Genomic DNA, 17589 nt, shown 5'->3' on the forward strand with positions numbered 1-17589 from the left:
CATGTGATTAAACAGGAATCATTTGAGGATATTCAGTAGATTATAAAACATTTTAATGATAAAAAATGTGATTGTTATTATAAATCAAGTCATCAACCAGCAGGCTGACAAGTTTCCTCCGGCCGGGGAAGTCCACAATTGTGTTTTATATGGTCCCGTATATATATTTCCAGTAAGGGATAATGTACAGCGAGACGCTCATTAATGTGAAATAAACCCCATCCATGTCCATCACCCTGAAGGGGTTTATTTCACAACAATGACCAGCTCGCTGTACATTATCACGCTTATTACACGGCTACTTACTGAAGAAATCAATAATTGGACACAAAAACGGTCCGCCAGAGTCCGACATCAGAACTGCGCCCATAGCAACGGTCTGTTATAGAAAAATAACAGGCGTCAGGTGAACAGGAAGTTGTCATCGCGGTGAACGAAGGCGTCCTGGCTGCCGAACAGACTGGAGCTGCTGGTGCTGACGCCACCGACGGCGGGCAGGTAGGAATGATGGAGGATCGGCAGCTGAACGGAGAGACGCCGCCGCACGCTGAGAGACGCCACAGGAAGGAAATCAGACCACAAATGAAAACTACACGTACTTTATACTATATTTATATTTTATATACTATAAATTATATTTATATTTTATATACTATATTTATATCTTATATACTATATACTAGGATATATCACACACTGTCACAGGAAGTCTACTTGTTTACTGTGTGGTATTAGTACTGTCACTGCAGTAGAGGATGTGAATACTTGCTCCGCATGTGTCTAACAGAGTAATCAGGTTTCTCACTGTGTGGTATTAGTACTGTTACTGTGTGATATTAGTACTGTTACTGCAGTAGAGGATGTGAATACTTGCTCTGCCTGTGTCTAACAGAGTAAACAGCTTTCTCACTGTGTGGTATTAGTACTGTTACTGTGTGATATTAGTACTGTTACTGTGTGGTATTAGTAGTGTTACTGTGTGGTATTAGTACTGTTACTGTGTGGTATTAGTACTGTTACTGTGTGATATTAGTACTGTTACTGTGTGGTATTAGTACTGTTACTGTGTGGTATTAGTACTGTTACTGCGGTAGAGGATGTGAATACTTGCTCTGCCTGTGTCTAACAGAGTAAACAGCTTTCTCACTGTGTGGTATTAGTACTGTTACTGTGTGGTATTAGTACTGTTACTGTGTGGTATTAGTACTGTTACTGTGTGGTATTAGTACTGTTACTGTGTGGTATTAGTACTGATACTGTGTGGTATTAGTACTGATACTGTGTGGTATTAGTACTGATACTGTGTGGTATTAGTACTGTTACTGTGTGGTATTAGTACTGTTACTGTGTGGTATTAGTACTGTTACTGTGTGGTATTAGTACTGTTACTGTGTGGTATTAGTACTGTTACTGTGTGGTATTAGTACTGATACTGTGTGGTATTAGTACTGATACTGTGTGGTATTAGTACTGATACTGTGTGGTATTAGTACTGATACTGTGTGGTATTAGTACTGATACTGTGTGGTATTAGTACTGTTACTGTGTGGTATTAATACTGTTACTGTAGTAGAGGATGTGAATACTTGCTCCGCATGTGTCTAACAGAGTAAATAGGTTTCTCACTGTTCAGGAGAGTTGATGGCATCTGGACTCGCCGGTTTCCTGTCTGACTGTCCGTCCTCCCAACAGACCTGAGCTTCATGAGACCACGTCACAGACCGGACCGAACCTGCTGACAGGAGACACGGTCATTATGGTTAAAGGCCACAGTTTGTTCGTATTTTGGACTGAAAGTGACTACGGCACGCCAGTAAAACGTCCGCCTACAAAGAGCAGTAGGCTACAAAAGTAAAACTAAATTATTTCTATTCTATTGTCATATTCTACTGAAATGACCTGTGTTGAACAATAAAATGCTATAAATATAATAAACGTTTTCAGTCCAAAATGGCGGCAACAGCTGTTGTCAAAAAACACACCAGAGTTTCGTCTTTTTCCTTCAATACTCTGACTGAAGTGCCAAAAACTGCTGTCTGCCTCTGCTTCTACTCTTTATGCTAAGCTAGGCTAGCAGTTTCCCTCTGCTTCTACTCTTTGTGCTAAGCTAGGCTAACAGATATTAAACAGATATTGATTGATTGATTTTTTATGTTCTCTTGTACTTGTTGTACCAGGTCAGTGTATTACAGAAACCTCTTAACTTGCAGATCCTATCTTCAGTCCTCTAACTGATGTTAGGTCAGTTTTAACCCGTCTCTAATGACCTGATGTTGTGGACGCCTGGTCTCGTCCTCTTGTACAGCGGTGAAGCTTCAGCTCAGCAGCAGTTGACTCCGACGTTTCACAGAGTTGCATAGTGATGGTTTCTATTTCTGCATCGAGCTGCAGGAACACAACAAGCAGCACATTATTAATACACTAAAGTCAGTATTAATACACCGAGTAAGACTAAAGGACTAAAGTCAGCGGATGTTTCTGTGTCTCACCTGGTCAGTTTGATTCTTGAGCTGCTGATTTAACCTGCTCAGCTTCTCCCGCTCTTCATCTTCAGCCTGCAGCCGTGACGGTGGCTGCTGCTGTGACAGCGGCTGCCGCTCGCCACCGTTCAAACACACGTAGAAGAACTGCAGAGAAACAAAGCCAGGGGAAACCTGTCAGAGAGCTTTCTGAAAGACGTCCGACGCCGTACGTCTGAAATACTGAAACACTGACCTTTGGTCCGAACAGCCAGCTCAGGGTCAAGAGGTTACAGCAGAGGATGAGGACGCTGCTCACACATAGCTGAACAGGAGGATTGTGGGAGGTCAGCAGTGACGCCGACACTCCGGACACACTGAACAGCATCACAGCGAACACGCTGAGCGTCAGGTGTTTACTGCTGACGGCAGGATGGTCAACCTGCAGCGTCCTGATGCTCCACGCCATCAGACAGCCCAGAACCTGAAGAAGACAGGACAGTCAGTCTGAATGAGACGTTACCTGCTGCTGGAGGTGTGATGATGATGATGACAGGTATATTTGAGAGGAGCAGGTGTGTTGGTGCTGAACAGTAGAGGTCAGGTGTGTTGGTGCTGAGCAGTAGAGGTCAGGTGTGTTGGTGCTGAGCAGTAGAGGTCATGTGAGAGGAACAGGTGTGTTGGTTCTGGCCAGTAGAGGTCATGTGAGAGGAACAGGTGTGTTGGTGCTGACCAGTAGAGGTCAGGTGTGTTGGTTCTGACCAGTAGAGGTCATGTGAGAGGAACAGGTGTGTTGGTGCTGACCAGTAGAGGTCATGTGAGAGGAACAGGTGTGTTGGTGCTGACCAGTAGAGGTCAGGTGTGTTGGTTCTGACCCTTAGAGGTCAGTTGTGTTGGTTCTGACCAGTAGAGCTCATGTGAGAGGAACAGGTGTGTTGGTGCTGACCAGTAGAGGTCAGGTGTGTTGGTTCTGACCAGTAGAGGTCATGTGAGAGGAACAGGTGTGTTGGTGCTGACCAGTAGAGGTCAGGTGTGTTGGTTCTGACCAGTAGAGGTCATGTGAGAGGAACAGGTGTGTTGGTGCTGACCAGTAGAGGTCATGTGAGAGGAACAGGTGTGTTGGTGCTGACCAGTAGAGGTCAGGTGTGTTGGTTCTGACCCTTAGAGGTCAGTTGTGTTGGTTCTGACCAGTAGAGCTCATGTGAGAGGAACAGGTGTGTTGGTGCTGACCAGTAGAGGTCAGGTGTGTTGGTTCTGACCAGTAGAGGTCATGTGAGAGGAACAGGTGTGTTGGTGCTGACCAGTAGAGGTCATGTGAGAGGAACAGTTGTGTTGGTGCTGACCAGTAGAGGTCATGTGAAAGGAACAGGTGTGTTGGTGCTGACCAGTAGAGGTCATGTGAGAGGAACAGGTGTGTTGGTGGTGACCAGTAGAGGTTATGTGAGAGGAACAGGTGTGTTGGTTCTGACCAGTAGAGGTCATGTGAGAGGAACAGGTGTGTTGGTTCTGACCAGTAGAGGAGCTTTGTATCCACAGACTGCGGTAATCCACAGCTCCATGTTGATGCTGCTGCAGCGTTCACAGTAGAGACGAACCACCACGTCCTGATCAGCAGACTTTCTCTGACACAAACACACACAAACATCAGGGGTCAAAGGTCAGAGGTGCCCCCTCCTTAAGCTTTGTTTATACTCGTGCGAGACACCATTGTGTGGGCCTCTGTAGATAGCGTGGACCTTACTGCTGATAATACTTGTGTACTTTAGTAGTACCTGTGGTCTGAGTACTTTAACTACTGATAATACTTGTGTACTTTAGTAGTACCTGTGGTTGGTACCTGTGGTAGGAGTACTTTAACTACTGATAATACTTGTGTACTTTAGTAGTACCTGTGGTTGGTACCTGTGGTAGGAGTACTTTAACTGCTGATAATACTTGTGTACTTTAGTAGTACCTGTGATCTGAGTACTTGAACTACTAATAATACTTGTGTACGTTAGTATTACCTGTGGTCTGAGCTGTAGCTCCACCCGTCTCAGAGGATCCAGGATCTGCCAGAAGGTTAAAACCATCACATCCAACAGGAGCATCCAGAGGACCAGACAGACGTCTCTCTGCTGGAGACACAGCAGCGTCCATCTGTCCATCACTCACATTAACACGTCAACATGTCTCTGTTAGAGTCTCTGCTGGAGACACAGCAGCGTCCATCTGTCCATCACTCACATTAACATGTCAACATGTCTCTGAAAGAGTCACGTACCGTCTGTTTGACGCTGCCAGGTGAATATATTCTCCATGTTCTAGCGAAGAGCACAGCGAAGACCACGGTGTGTCCCACGGAGAGAGTCCACAGACGAACCTACAGGACCAAACAAGTCCAACAGGACCGGACACGTCAAACCGTTTCCTCCAGAGAGGACGCTAAACTACAAGGTCATTACTAACGCCGCCGCCGTGTGGACGACTGTTAGTCTTTGTTTGTAAAAATGAGACAATCCTGGTAAAAACTAGAGCAGTGCAGAATATATATAGAAATACTAGTACCTGAAAATTGTAGTACAGTAAGTACTAGAGTACTTGAGTAAGTGTACTGTGTTACATTCCACCCCCGTCTTTGTGTGTGCTCTGTGTATGTATGTTATATTAATTATGTATATATATAATGAGTGGACTGACGGAGCAGAGGAGCTCGGCGGTTGGGGGGGACAGCGAGGCTCCGTCCAGACCGGAGACCAGGACGGAGGAGGAGGACAGCAGGACGCCCAGCAGCAGCAGCTCGTCCTGGGATCCAGCGCTCCGTCTCAGCAGCCTGCAGCACCACATACACATCTCAGTGTCAGGTTCATTATATTAGTAATATACAGTATGTCATTATCACCATCTACTACAATATATATATATATATTCATACAGTGGGAGAAAAAGAAAATACATAAAACAACAAAGATAAATAGAACATAGAAATAAAATAAAATTATCAAATTAATACAAATATTAGTAATAATAATAAATAGTAAAAGTAGTAGTACCAGTGTTTGTGGTAGATGACAGTGAAGAGGAGGAGAGTCAGAGTGATGAAGATGGTCACAGCTGCAGCTGATGACACCATGCTGTACAGGAGGAGGCTGACCTGCTGCCGCTGAACCAGGACCAGAACCTGGTCTCTGGCTGGTCCTGGACCTGCACCACCAAACAGTTACCATCCATGGGATCTTTTACCAATATCTTTCACATATTTTATTACTTTTTGTCTGATAATATATTCTTATTTTTCTGGTATTTAACTTATTTTTTTCTGGTATTTGACCTATATTTTTATGATATTTTACTAATATTTTTTTAGGATATTTTACTGATATATTGGAAAATTTACAAATTTTTGTCTGATACTTTACTAATATTTTTTCTGCTGTTTTACTAATATTTTTGGGGATATTTTATTTGTTCATCACTTTAATGTTGCAGCTGGTAAAGGTGGCGCTATGTTTAATTACTTTTGGGGATATTTCACGAATATTTTTCACGTTTTATTATTTTTTTTCTGATAATTTATTAATGTTTTTCTGATATTTAAGTTATATCTTTATATTTTACTAATATCTTTTCGTATATTTTACTATTGGTTTTTTTAGGATATTTTATTGATATTTTGGATACTTAACTAATATTTTTCTGCTATTTTTGGGATATTTTATTTGTTCATCACTTTAATGTTGCAGCTGGTAAAGGCGGAGCTACTTTTATGAATATTTTATGAATATTTTTCACATATTATACATTTTTGTGTGATAATCCATTAATCTTTTTCTGATATTTAAGTTATACTTTTAGTATATTTTACTAATATTTTTTCGTATATTATCCATCCATGTTTTCACTATTATTATGGTCTGTAATAGAGTTAGTGAGTGTCTCACCTTTAAACTTGATCAGGTGGTTGATCAGACGGAGCTGCTGGGTGGAGGTATTGAAGTCTCCCACCGACACACCACTGCTGCCTGATATCAACATACTGCTGATTAATACACAAGTTAATGTTAGTATTAATATCCAACACACTGACTTCACATCATGTGATTCACCTTGAAACTGGATCAGATCGATCCAGGTCATCCTCTCCCCGTTACGAAAAGAGACTGGACCCTGAAAATAAAACAAAATAAACACGACGACCATTTAAACAGAAACTAAACTAAACGAGGGCCGTTAATCAATTAAAATATTCAATCACCATTTACCCCACACACACATATACACACAAATACATATACAGTATACACACAACAGGTGTGTGAATGTGTTACAGGTGTGTGAATGTGCTCACCGTGACTCCTTCAAACTGCGTCTTCTTCAAGGCGTCCAGCAGCGTCCTCTGAACTTCCTCCTCGCTGACGCTGGTGTTTCTCTGGCTGCTGTACTTCTCTCTGAGCTTCACCGCCTCCATCACCTGACTGAGCGCCGAGGCGGCGGCCCACACGGAGTCGTAGGCGAAGGAGTGGAGGGGGCTGACCTTTGACCCGTCCGAGGTCAGCTGTCTGAGGTAGGAGTCCTGGTAGTCCTGAGGAGTCTGCCGAAACGCAACAGGACGCCGTTATTAACAGATAGAATGTTTAGCAGCTTTCAGGATGAAGTAGAAACACGGTGGTTTTAATAACATATGTTGGTGGTGACTGTGTGTGTCAGTGGGTTCTGACCCGTCCAGAGACGCCCGGTTTGTTGCTGTTGCTGAGCGCTCTCATGCTCAGTCTGATGGATCCGTCAGCAGCCGTCAGCAGACTGTCGGCCGTACAGCCGGAGAGCTGCCGTCCCAGCCTCCACCCAGCTGCTCCTCCATCAGCAACCAGCCACTGGTACTGAGGTCCGAACATGTTCAGTCTGTAGACCTGAAACAAACTCACTGTGATCAGCTACATCACCTCCATCAACAACCAGCCACTGGTACCGAGGTCCAAACATGTTCAGTCTGTAGAAACACACCGGTCACACAGTAGAAGAAGTACTCAGACCTTTTACTGCAGTAGAGGAACTAATACCACCATGAGAAAGTATTAAGTGTACTGTTTTGTAGCCTGAAGTACCTGAGTATCAGCCATGATCAGCGCTGCTGGAATCCTCTCAATGTTTCCTTTCCTACCTCCTTTAGCATAGGGAACACTGGACCATCCTTCACCAAAGGAAAGGAGGTAATGCCGTCCCACAATTCCTTGTGGTAGTGTAAGATTAGATTTATTTTTGGAAAGACATATTTTATACAGTTTACATATTGTATTCTGCTCTTTAAGTTAGAGATGGAGCTATATGGTTTGGCGCACCTTGAGTGCTTGTGGGATGAGTGATGGTTAAGATTGGCGGAGGGATATGAAGTGAGGTGCCACCTTTTGAGTTGTCCTACACTGAGTTGAGTGATTAAAAGTGGATCCTGTTGAACAGACCAAGCTCTCCCCGTGCTCTTGTTCTACCCACAGCCCTACAGGAGTTTAATTAAGTAATAAGTAAGGTTATAGTTAAGGTAGCGAGAAGCCTGCCTTACAATACTATTTATACCAACATACTATACTAACATACTATTTATACTAACATGCTAAAAAATATGAACCCCTCATTGAACATGTGTGATCAGTTGTAGGTAAACACTGAGTGAACTAGATCCTGTTCTGACCAGTGAAACCAGCAAGTAAATAAGGACTCACTTCACGTGAAGAAACACTGAGTTCTGCTCAGTCACTAGACTGAATTTCATAATCTTTACGTATTGTGTGTCACGCCGTGCTCTGAACGATGCCAGCGTGGTCGGTGACATCATCTCTGTCAGCGTGTCATCACACCTGATTACACACCTACAGCCTGCCGTCTGTTCTTGTGCACAAACACTCCTGATGGGAGGTGAATGAAGCTCTAAACACTACAGAGAACAAACAGCAGCAGGCTGAGAGACAAACATCCTGCCGATATCGGAGATCTGATTATTGGCTGAGAAATCATCAGACTATGAGACGCAGCAGGAAACAAATCATCAAAAACAAAAAGACTTTTCATGTTAAATCTGTGGAAAGAAGACATATTTTAACACATATAAATAATAGTGGAATAATTATTTGTGTCTGACATGTTTTTTTACACAAAAAACGTTTTTGTTTTTATAAATTGACATCTCAATGTTTGTGACCTGGAGGCTTCAAGTCTGCACACCACCTATACCGGGACATGATTGGCTCCTAACTAGTGATGTCATAAATCCTTCAGGGGCACAGAGGAAACACTCGGGTACCTTCTGAGGATAATTTTATTAATCATAGTAATTCACGTTATTACAACTTGGGGTTTATCATGGAAGTGTTCTTCATCATTTCTATAAATATTTTTTTCATCAAGTTAATATGTGAGGTCTGTGGTGAAGGTTTTAAGATTTTAATTTGATCATGTGAAGTTTCAGTAAATCTCAGTCAGTAAACATGAACTTTTTCATCTCCATCATGTGTTCAGCAGAGAGTAAACTGACTTAGATTTGTGTTTACGGATTCATCATTCGACAAGATGCCGAGTGACAGTTATCAGTGAAGAGATTGTAGTTAGGGCCGCCGTCCGACACAAAGTCAGATACTGTCTTCCTCCCCTCGAAATCCACCGTTCTATCCACCTGTGAAGATAAAATAAATACTCACTGTCAACAATCCCAGTTTTTCTGCAGATGAGATTTACATAATTAATTTGATAAATATCTTAGCAAAATATTATAAACATAAAATTATATGGCTTAAAAGAATACCCGCTTTTTATATTTTTAAAGATACTGATTTTAAAACATATGTGACTACGATTGAAAACTTAAAACTCAAAAATTCTAAATTGGTAAAAACGATTAGATTATCTAGGCATTTCAAATTTATTCCAATTGTTTAACAGACCCCGATTATGTTTGTTTGTTGATTTTTGTTTTTATTCATCTTTTATAAGTTGCATAATTAATTTTATTTTTATACTGTAAAATATATTTGCAGAATCTTTTGTAATGAAAAATCTGAACATGTTTATGAATCTACTGGATTGAACTTTTGAAATAAAGTATGAAAAAAGAGATAAAGACACAGAGCGTCTGACACTGCGTTCTGTAATCTTTTGTTGTAAAAACAAAGATTTACCTCCCAGCGTGAGCTCATGTGTCGGGCGTCGGTCACCACCGTATCAGAAGAGATGCCGTAGTTTTGTCCTTTATGGATGAGCCACTGAGCTCCATCATCCAGCGTCACTCTGAGGAACAAACAACATTTCCAATTAAAGTTCAGGAGTTTAATGGTCCATGTTCCTTTTCACGCTTCCCATTCATTGTCTATGTAAGCAGCCGTGCAATGCATTCTGGCTCTAAATTAGGGTGACCATATATTCAAACCACCCAACCGGGACACTTAAATGTACCGCACGTTCATGCACTCGCGTCCACGCTTGCACGGGCACGCGCTAATATGCAGGCACCATAGGCGTTTTCATCAGGAAGGCTAACTTGGCACACCTGTGGCGCATTTGAGCACAGAGTGGGATCAGAGAGAAGGTATTATTATAGGTGGGTGCATCAGAGGCTGTGAGTGACAATCATGACTTATCACATTCACTACTTTCTCCCCCTTTAATCACAGGGCCATCTCCGTCATAACGCACTGACAGTTTGGGAGTCCTGTAGAGAGTTTCCTTCAGAGGAAATTTATTGTTGTCTGGGCCTACGTACATTGTTTTTCAACTTGTTTTGTCTCAGGCTATTATAATTAAAATGGTGGAGGTCAGACGACATTTTGGTCAGGATGGAGACACCGTCCGGGTGAAAGACGGAACGGCCGGTCCTGAGGGAGTTATAAGCGATGCGCAGAAGGAACTGTAGGAGCTAAAGTCTGATACTTTAGCTACTGAGGTGATTAGCCCTGGACTGACGCGCTTTTCGCTGTAGATGGTACCTTCTGTTGCGTGTTGTGCTGTACAAAATTGCTCCTGAGTCCGCTCGTTGGTTTTACAATAACAGTTCATTTATTCCTAATATGGTATTAAGGAAGCATGCTTCGGTTACCATAGCAACGAGTAACAACAACTACACAGCAAACATTTCAGCGTCCCTGCGGTCAAAAACCATTTGCCCTTCCGGGCTAAACCCTGACGCCAACAACACACCTCCTTACTTATATACCCGTGACTGGGTCAGTCAATTAATGCAGTGCCACCTAGTGTTCATAAAAGTGAATTACACCACAACCTCAGTATGCCAGCATCAGGTTTTGGCTCTTACACACCGGCCCCTAATTGTTATGGTAGGCAGACATAACAATTCAAACAAAATACACAAAAAAGGAGCCAAATGTTACAATACACCAAGTTATGCATTTAAACTCCATGTAACAAACAGAGTTTTATCACTGGCCTTTCAATTATGGTGGCTTTGGTCTGTCCTGACTGGTTTCCTCTGAATGGTTAGCCTCAGAAGCTTCCAGCTGTTTTCGTAGGCGAATCCTTCCTAACAACCCGACCTTTAACCTGAGGAACCAGGCAACTGATGTCTTGAGCCCTCTCCAGTCAAACAAGTAGCCAATGAGCTGGACAGTAGGACCATTTTCCTGATGCAGTTGATGTTGAGGTACTGGCTCTGCATAGGTCTTACTGATGAGCGCATTCATGTACCCTGCATACTCCTGGTGCAAGTGTTTGTTATTGAGGAACCTTTTCCTCAAACCCTGGATCCTTTGCTTTGCCACCACGAAGTTGTTAGGCAGATAGACATCCTTGCTTTTAAAGGGCAATTTCAAACAATACTTCCCATCCTGAAGTACCGCTGAGTGCTCAACAGTTTCCAGAAACTTGAGGTCTTCTCTGGACCTTTCCTTTTCCTCCTCACTCCTTTCATTGAAGTCGTAGTTGTACTGCTTGGTTAGCATTTCTTCCAGTTTGCACACAGAGATCCGGTTCACATTAGCGGAGGGAAGCCCTGCCTCCAGGGTGCCACTGTTTCCAATCAGCGGCCCATTTACAACCCATCCCAGCACAGTCCTAATGGCATACGGGCCATTCCCGCAGCTGTTGATGACCTCCCAAGGCTCCAATATCTTGGGAGTATTTGTTCCAATCAACAGGTCGACATTTGCCTTGATGCTTGGAATGTGAACTTTTGACAAGTAGGGCCATTTAGCCAGGTCCTCGTGTGTCACCATGCTATCAGTGGTAACTGGCATTTTCTTCTGTGTGAAAACCTCTGGGAGAATATAGAAGTCATCACCATCCAGATCAGAGACCTCCAAACCAGTCAAGGAGTAAGCTGGAACAACTGTTTCTTGACCCATTGTGCGCAACAAGACGCTGGTTCTTCTGCCTGTAACATTCAGCCTCTGCATTAGATGTTCTGAGCAGAATGTGGCTGAACTACCAGGATCCAAAAAGGCATAGGTTTCAATAATGCGATTTCCTTTGGCAGATTTCACCTTTACAGGGAGAATGGAGAAAACACACCGGTCCTCACCGGCCCCTGTATGTCCACATGTTTTGAATGAAGATGGCTGTTCAGATGGTTCCTGCTGCCAAGCTGTTGTTTGCCTTTTGATGTGAAGCACAGTGGGATGAGTTTGTCCACAAACCTTGCATGTCATGCGCCTCTCGCAATCCCTGCTCATGTGACCATCACCTAAGCATGCAAAGCAAACTCCCTTTTCCCTCAGAAACAGAATTTTCTCCTTGTGCTTCTTTCCCTTGAACTGTTTACACTCGTCCAATGAGTGACTACGAGCACAGCAGAGGCATTCATCTTTTTCAGCCTTGGATAGATCTGATGTTGGTTCCTTAGCCTCCTGGGGCAAGTCCTTAGATGTTACTGTGGTGGCAACAATGTTTTCCTTCACCTTGTACCCAGACTGTGGTTTAAACCTGGTGAGAGGCTTCGTCCCAGTAACGCCAGATGTTGGTTCCTGTATGTTGCCAAACAGCGGGTCGGAAAGAATTCTGACACGACGCTCCATGAATGTGACCAGATCAATGAAGTAAGCTCTGTAATTGCTTCTCTCCATTATGTCATGAGCTACTGTCCTCCATTGTTCTCTCATTTTGTATGGCAACTTTGAAATGATGGCTCTCATGTTTACAGGCATATCCAGTTCTTCCATGTACTGGAGTTCCCCCATCACGTTACAACAGCCACGTAAGAACAAAGAGTAAGCTTGGAGTGCTTTCACGTCCTCAGATTTTATTATTTGCCAAGCCAAAGCCTTTTCCATATAAGCAGTTGCGATTTTGTACTGATTGCCAAAGTGTTCCTGTAGAAGACCCTTCGCCACTGCATAGCCACGCTCAGGAGCCATATGTTGGCAGCTACGTACCAGTTCTTGTGGTTGTCCTCTGGTAAACTGTTCCAAATAATACAAACAATCTGCTTTTCCTGCCTTTTCCTCCACTCCTTGCTCAAAGGCTTTGATGAACGTCCTGTATTGGAGAGGATCCCCTTCAAATAAGGGAATATCTCTCGGTGGTAGAGACAGTGAACGCTGCTGTTGAACCAAAGCAGCTGTTATTTCATTTTGTCTGTGCATGATGGTAAGTATGTCCACAGTTGGATGTTGACCGACCAGATGCTGGTATGTAGGCTGCCTTTCCTCTGGCTTTAACTGAGCAGTTGTTGGTTGGTACTGCAGATGCTGTGATGTTCCCAACAAACTGTTTTCCTGCTGATGTTCATTTGGTCTCATATCCAATGGCCTGTTAGACAGTAATGATCCTTTTGTCATATCATTTTGTTGTGATGATTTCCATGATCCAGGTTTGTATTCCTTTGCAGAAGGATTCAATACATTTGCAGATTCCAGTTTCCTTTTTTCCCTTTGCAAATAGGAATTCATGCCATTTGATGGTACTTGAGAGGAGCTTCCCACATCATATGCCCTCAACACTGCTAGCTTAGCAGTGGATGCAGCTAGTTCAGCTTCCAAGTCAAGCTGCTCTCTTTTCCTCTTCAGCTGCTGTTCTTGCTCCTCCAAAGCTTGTCTTTCTTTTAAAGAGGCAACGCGAGCCATGAGTGCAGCTCTGTCTGCCTCCACCTTTATTCTGGCAGAGGATGTGGTACTGGACTTACCACTGCTCACACTTTTGTGGCTTGAGTGTTTGCTACAAACATTTGAAACACTGTCATCTGGATGAATATCATCCTCAATATTACCATTTTCATGTGTGTCACCTTCAATGCATGAAACCCACCTTTTTGCCTCAGCAATACACTCATTTGGTGCCAGCATTTTTGCATTAAACCATGTTACATGTTTTTCTTTTTCATCACATGGCAACAAAACCAACAGAGATTCATGCACACATTTAGCTTCATTACACACATTAATCAACTCTTCAAGAGCATTTTGTACCTGTTCTTTATCACCCATAACCATCAAACTTTGAATTGATTTTCTTATGTTTGTTACTTTGTTTAGCTTAGCCCTTCTGCTGTCTTGCAACTGTTCCAGTTTATCAGCAAGCGCTTTCACGGTGAGCTTTACTACCCGCTTCTCAGCTGGTGTTTCAACACCGCCAGTCTCACTAGCGGTTTGTGCACCAGTCCCGGTAATACGGCCCGACGCCGCTTCGCGACTCTCCATACTAAACAGTCAGTCACTTAACAGTCAATGTAACAAACAGTCAGCGCAAAGTCCAAAGTCCGCCCGCTTCGGCAACCAATGCATTGGATTTCCGCCCGCGTATGTGTGCACACACTATATGGCCATTACACAGTGTAGCGCTACGATACCTCCGCGTCGGGCGCCTTGCAGTGATGCCGTGGTCCGATGCTCCACAGCCGGCGTTAGCATTAGCTCCGTAGCTCCTCCGTAACTCCTCCGCCCATGGATGGCTACAGACGTCCTCCAAACGCAGCCGAAATCCACACCGGCAGCTCTCCTCGTCCTCCCGCGTCGCCTCCGTTGAGTTCCAAACGTGCCGCAGTTTCAACGAAGTTCCAACAGGACGGGTTTTTGACTAATTGTAGGAGCTAAAGTCTGATACTTTAGCTACTGAGGTGATTAGCCCTGGACTGACGCGCTTTTCGCTGTAGATGGTACCTTCTGTTGCGTGTTGTGCTGTACAAAATTGCTCCTGAGTCCGCTCGTTGGTTTTACAATAACAGTTCATTTATTCCTAATATGGTATTAAGGAAGCATGCTTCGGTTACCATAGCAACGAGTAACAACAACTACACAGCAAACATTTCAGCGTCCCTGCGGTCAAAAACCATTTGCCCTTCCGGGCTAAACCCTGACGCCAACAACACACCTCCTTACTTATATACCCGTGACTGGGTCAGTCAATTAATGCAGTGCCACCTAGTGTTCATAAAAGTGAATTACACCACAACCTCAGTATGCCAGCATCAGGTTTTGGCTCTTACAGGAACTGTGTAGAATAATTAATCAAAACGACACGTTTGATGTGCACATAAGCAAGGAGGGTTCTGTGGATCAAAACTACACTAAATGTAACCAGCGGATATCTGTTGCGTCCGTGCGTAATGTTGGCTTGACCGCGCACAACATCACTCTCTCGGTTATCCTCCTTAAGGTCGGTTATCTTCCTTAGGGTCGGTTATCCTCCTTAGGGTCGGATATCCTCCTTAGTGTCTCCCCTGTTCCCTCCGGCCGCTGTCGGGAGGCTGAAGCAGGAAAGGCCAACACTAGGATCAGCAGTGATTCATAGAGAGACCTTCGTCTGGTCTAACATTACTGCCAAGCAGCTGAAATATAGAGTGATATTGTGATTTTAGCTGACGTGTGTCGCCTCGCTGTTTTGAGCGACGCTGACTTTCGTTGACTTAGCGGCCACAGGTGTCGCTGTTAAAAGATATTTCTGATTCTTACAAACAGTCCCTTTAAATAGTTTTGGATTTTGTTTGACCTGCCGGAAAACACTGTAGATGATGCCAAGTGGGAGGCTAAATTAGCATCCGTGCTGGCTAACAGGTGCAACAGTTCAATTAAATTACCCCGGTTTGAGGAAGGTTTAAGGTCGGTTATCCTCCTTAAGGTCAGATATCCTCCTTAATGTTAGTAAAATATAGTCCTCAGAGTTATTAGAAGCCATATTTAGGTTACGGATTGTTTCTCAAAAATAATAAAATCCAGACGTCGGATGACTAAAAACACGTATCCAGTTAAAAGATGTTGTTAAAAGTGTGCAACGTCACAAACGTGCGTCCTGACAGATGGATTTGAAATGGGATAAAAGACAGTTTCTGTGGTCACAGCGATCAGCTGGGCCATAAAAGTGGATAAATAATCAGCATACGACCGAGATTCAGGCAGGTAGACGCACTAGTCGCACTAGTCACACTCAGTACATTGTTTTGGTCAACAAGAAGGTACAAACTATGAGAAATCTACTCTGATTACAACGGCTGCTAAAGAGGTTTTACCTCCTGAATGTGAACACACACAGCAACGTTTATATACCAGAAACCGTCTATTGGTTATGTAACCAGTTACGGTACTGAAAGAATCCCCCATAACCTCTGGGTTCAGAGTCATTTAAAGGTTTTATCTTTGCTTTAACCAGATAATCCTTTAGATTGTTATTCTTCCTGAAAGCTGCAATAATACTATAATAATACTGTGGTCCTGTAATAGTCCAGTCACCTTAGTAAAGCTCACTCTGAGAGGTCACTACAAGAGGCTGCCTGAAGGTTCAGAAGGTCTTTCTGAGGAAGGACCTGGACCTGGACTACCCTCTAGTGGCCAAAGCTGAAAACAACACTTTAGTAACACCTTTAAAATCCTCTGGTTGAGAGCAGATTCTGTGAAACCTTAAGAGTTGTGATTTAACCAGCCCAACAAAGGAGTGCTTAGGGTGGTGACTAGTTTTATCTGGACTATTTAATGATCTACTGGGTGACTGACCTGACTCCTGAGTGGGTGATTGGTCCCAACAGCGGCCTCTCCATCCTCTCAGCCTTGAACACAGGAGAGTTGTAGAGCGTCGTCAGCGCCTCCCCTGACAGATCGTAGTTGGGTCTGCTGCCTGTCACAGCAGAACATACAGTAGGCTATAGATCCATACTTAAAGAAGTGGGACATGCTTGCCTGTCGGCTGAGTGAATTCTCTAAAACCAGTTTAGATAAATAAAGCTCTCGTTCAGAGCTCTTTAAGAGTTTTTTACCTCCAGTAAAAACATCAGGACTTTCTCCTGCTGAAGATGAAGATGAACAGTAGCAGAGGAGGGTAACCAGTATTCTCCCAACATGGGAGTAGAGGAGCAGAGATGTATTTCAGAGGCTTACCTCCAGTAGATCCACTAGATCCACTAGATGAAGAGTCCACATCAGCAGCCAGCAGCATCAGAGCCAGAGCACAGAGGAGCATCCTGAAGGAAATCATGTTGGTGTTTGTCTCCACATCACAGCTCACTGAGACTTTATAGAGTCCTGACTATCCTCCCTGTTGCTTCTATTTATGTCCTAGATAATTAATAACTGCATCTGTGATTTCCAAACTGCTGACAGTAAAAACCAAGATTACATCACTTCAGTGACATTAGCAGGTCATTCTGGAAAGAATCCTAAAGACTCTTTTCAACCTTTCAGAGAACAGAGATTTCCCGTTTACTGATCGATCACTGGACCAGATGCCCGCTGACAGTTTTCCAAGAGGAGGTTGTAGTTGGAGCCACAAAGTCTCCAACAGTCTTTAGTCAACCAGCAGATATAAAAACCCTCGACCTTCTGACACCATGTCCTGTCAGAAACAACACTATACACACTATACAATATATACAATATATACAGTACATACATTTACATAACACTAACTTCTTCTGTACCAGTACAATATACATTTACATAAAAGAGCATATTTGTCCACTCCCATGTTGATAGGAGTATTAAATACTTGACAAATCTCCCTTTAGGGTACATTTTGAACTGATTAATTTAACTTATACTAACATACTATTCATAATAACATACTATACTAACATAGTAATCATACTAACATACTATTTATACTAACATAGTATAATATGTTAATATGAATAGTAACATAGTAATAATACTAACATACTATACTAACATACTATTCATACTATAATGAATAGAAATATTCTATAATCAACAAGTGAGAGTTGGTCTGTTTACAGAGT

General features: G+C 43.1%; 1 protein-coding gene and 1 long non-coding RNA gene across 2 annotated transcripts; both read right to left on the bottom strand.

The window, feature by feature from the left end:
• Positions 1–35: 35 nt before the first annotated feature.
• Positions 36–7669, bottom strand: LOC141778270 (gamma-aminobutyric acid type B receptor subunit 2-like). The gene is made up of 15 exons (XM_074652454.1): positions 7541–7669; positions 7157–7345; positions 6787–7029; positions 6545–6605; positions 6380–6460; positions 5492–5642; positions 5139–5271; positions 4723–4821; positions 4466–4576; positions 3971–4081; positions 2716–2943; positions 2490–2627; positions 2268–2385; positions 1627–1732; positions 36–547 (listed from the first exon to the last, which is right to left on the bottom strand). The coding sequence occupies exons 1-15, from the start codon at positions 7553–7555 to the stop codon at positions 403–405; spliced, it is 1929 nt and encodes a 642-aa protein (XP_074508555.1). The 5' UTR covers positions 7556–7669; the 3' UTR covers positions 36–402.
• Positions 7670–8727: 1058 nt separating this feature from the next.
• LOC141779453 (uncharacterized) lies at positions 8728–16382 on the bottom strand. The gene is made up of 3 exons (XR_012596303.1): positions 16352–16382; positions 9602–9710; positions 8728–9099 (listed from the first exon to the last, which is right to left on the bottom strand). It is a non-coding gene; the product is annotated as an uncharacterized LOC141779453 (long non-coding RNA).
• Positions 16383–17589: the final 1207 nt, after the last annotated feature.

The sequence above is a fragment of the Sebastes fasciatus genome, chromosome 12 (genome assembly GCF_043250625.1).
Source record: "Sebastes fasciatus isolate fSebFas1 chromosome 12, fSebFas1.pri, whole genome shotgun sequence".
Taxonomy (NCBI): Eukaryota; Metazoa; Chordata; class Actinopteri; order Perciformes; family Sebastidae; genus Sebastes; species Sebastes fasciatus.

Coding starts and splice junctions, on each gene's coding strand:
- LOC141778270 (XM_074652454.1), bottom strand. Junction 6,461..6,544: donor CGATCTGATCCAGTTTCAAG/GTGAATCACATG, acceptor TGTTGATATCAG/GCAGCAGTGGTGTGTCGGTG. Junction 5,643..6,379: donor CCACCTGATCAAGTTTAAAG/GTGAGACACTCA, acceptor TTGGTGGTGCAG/GTCCAGGACCAGCCAGAGAC.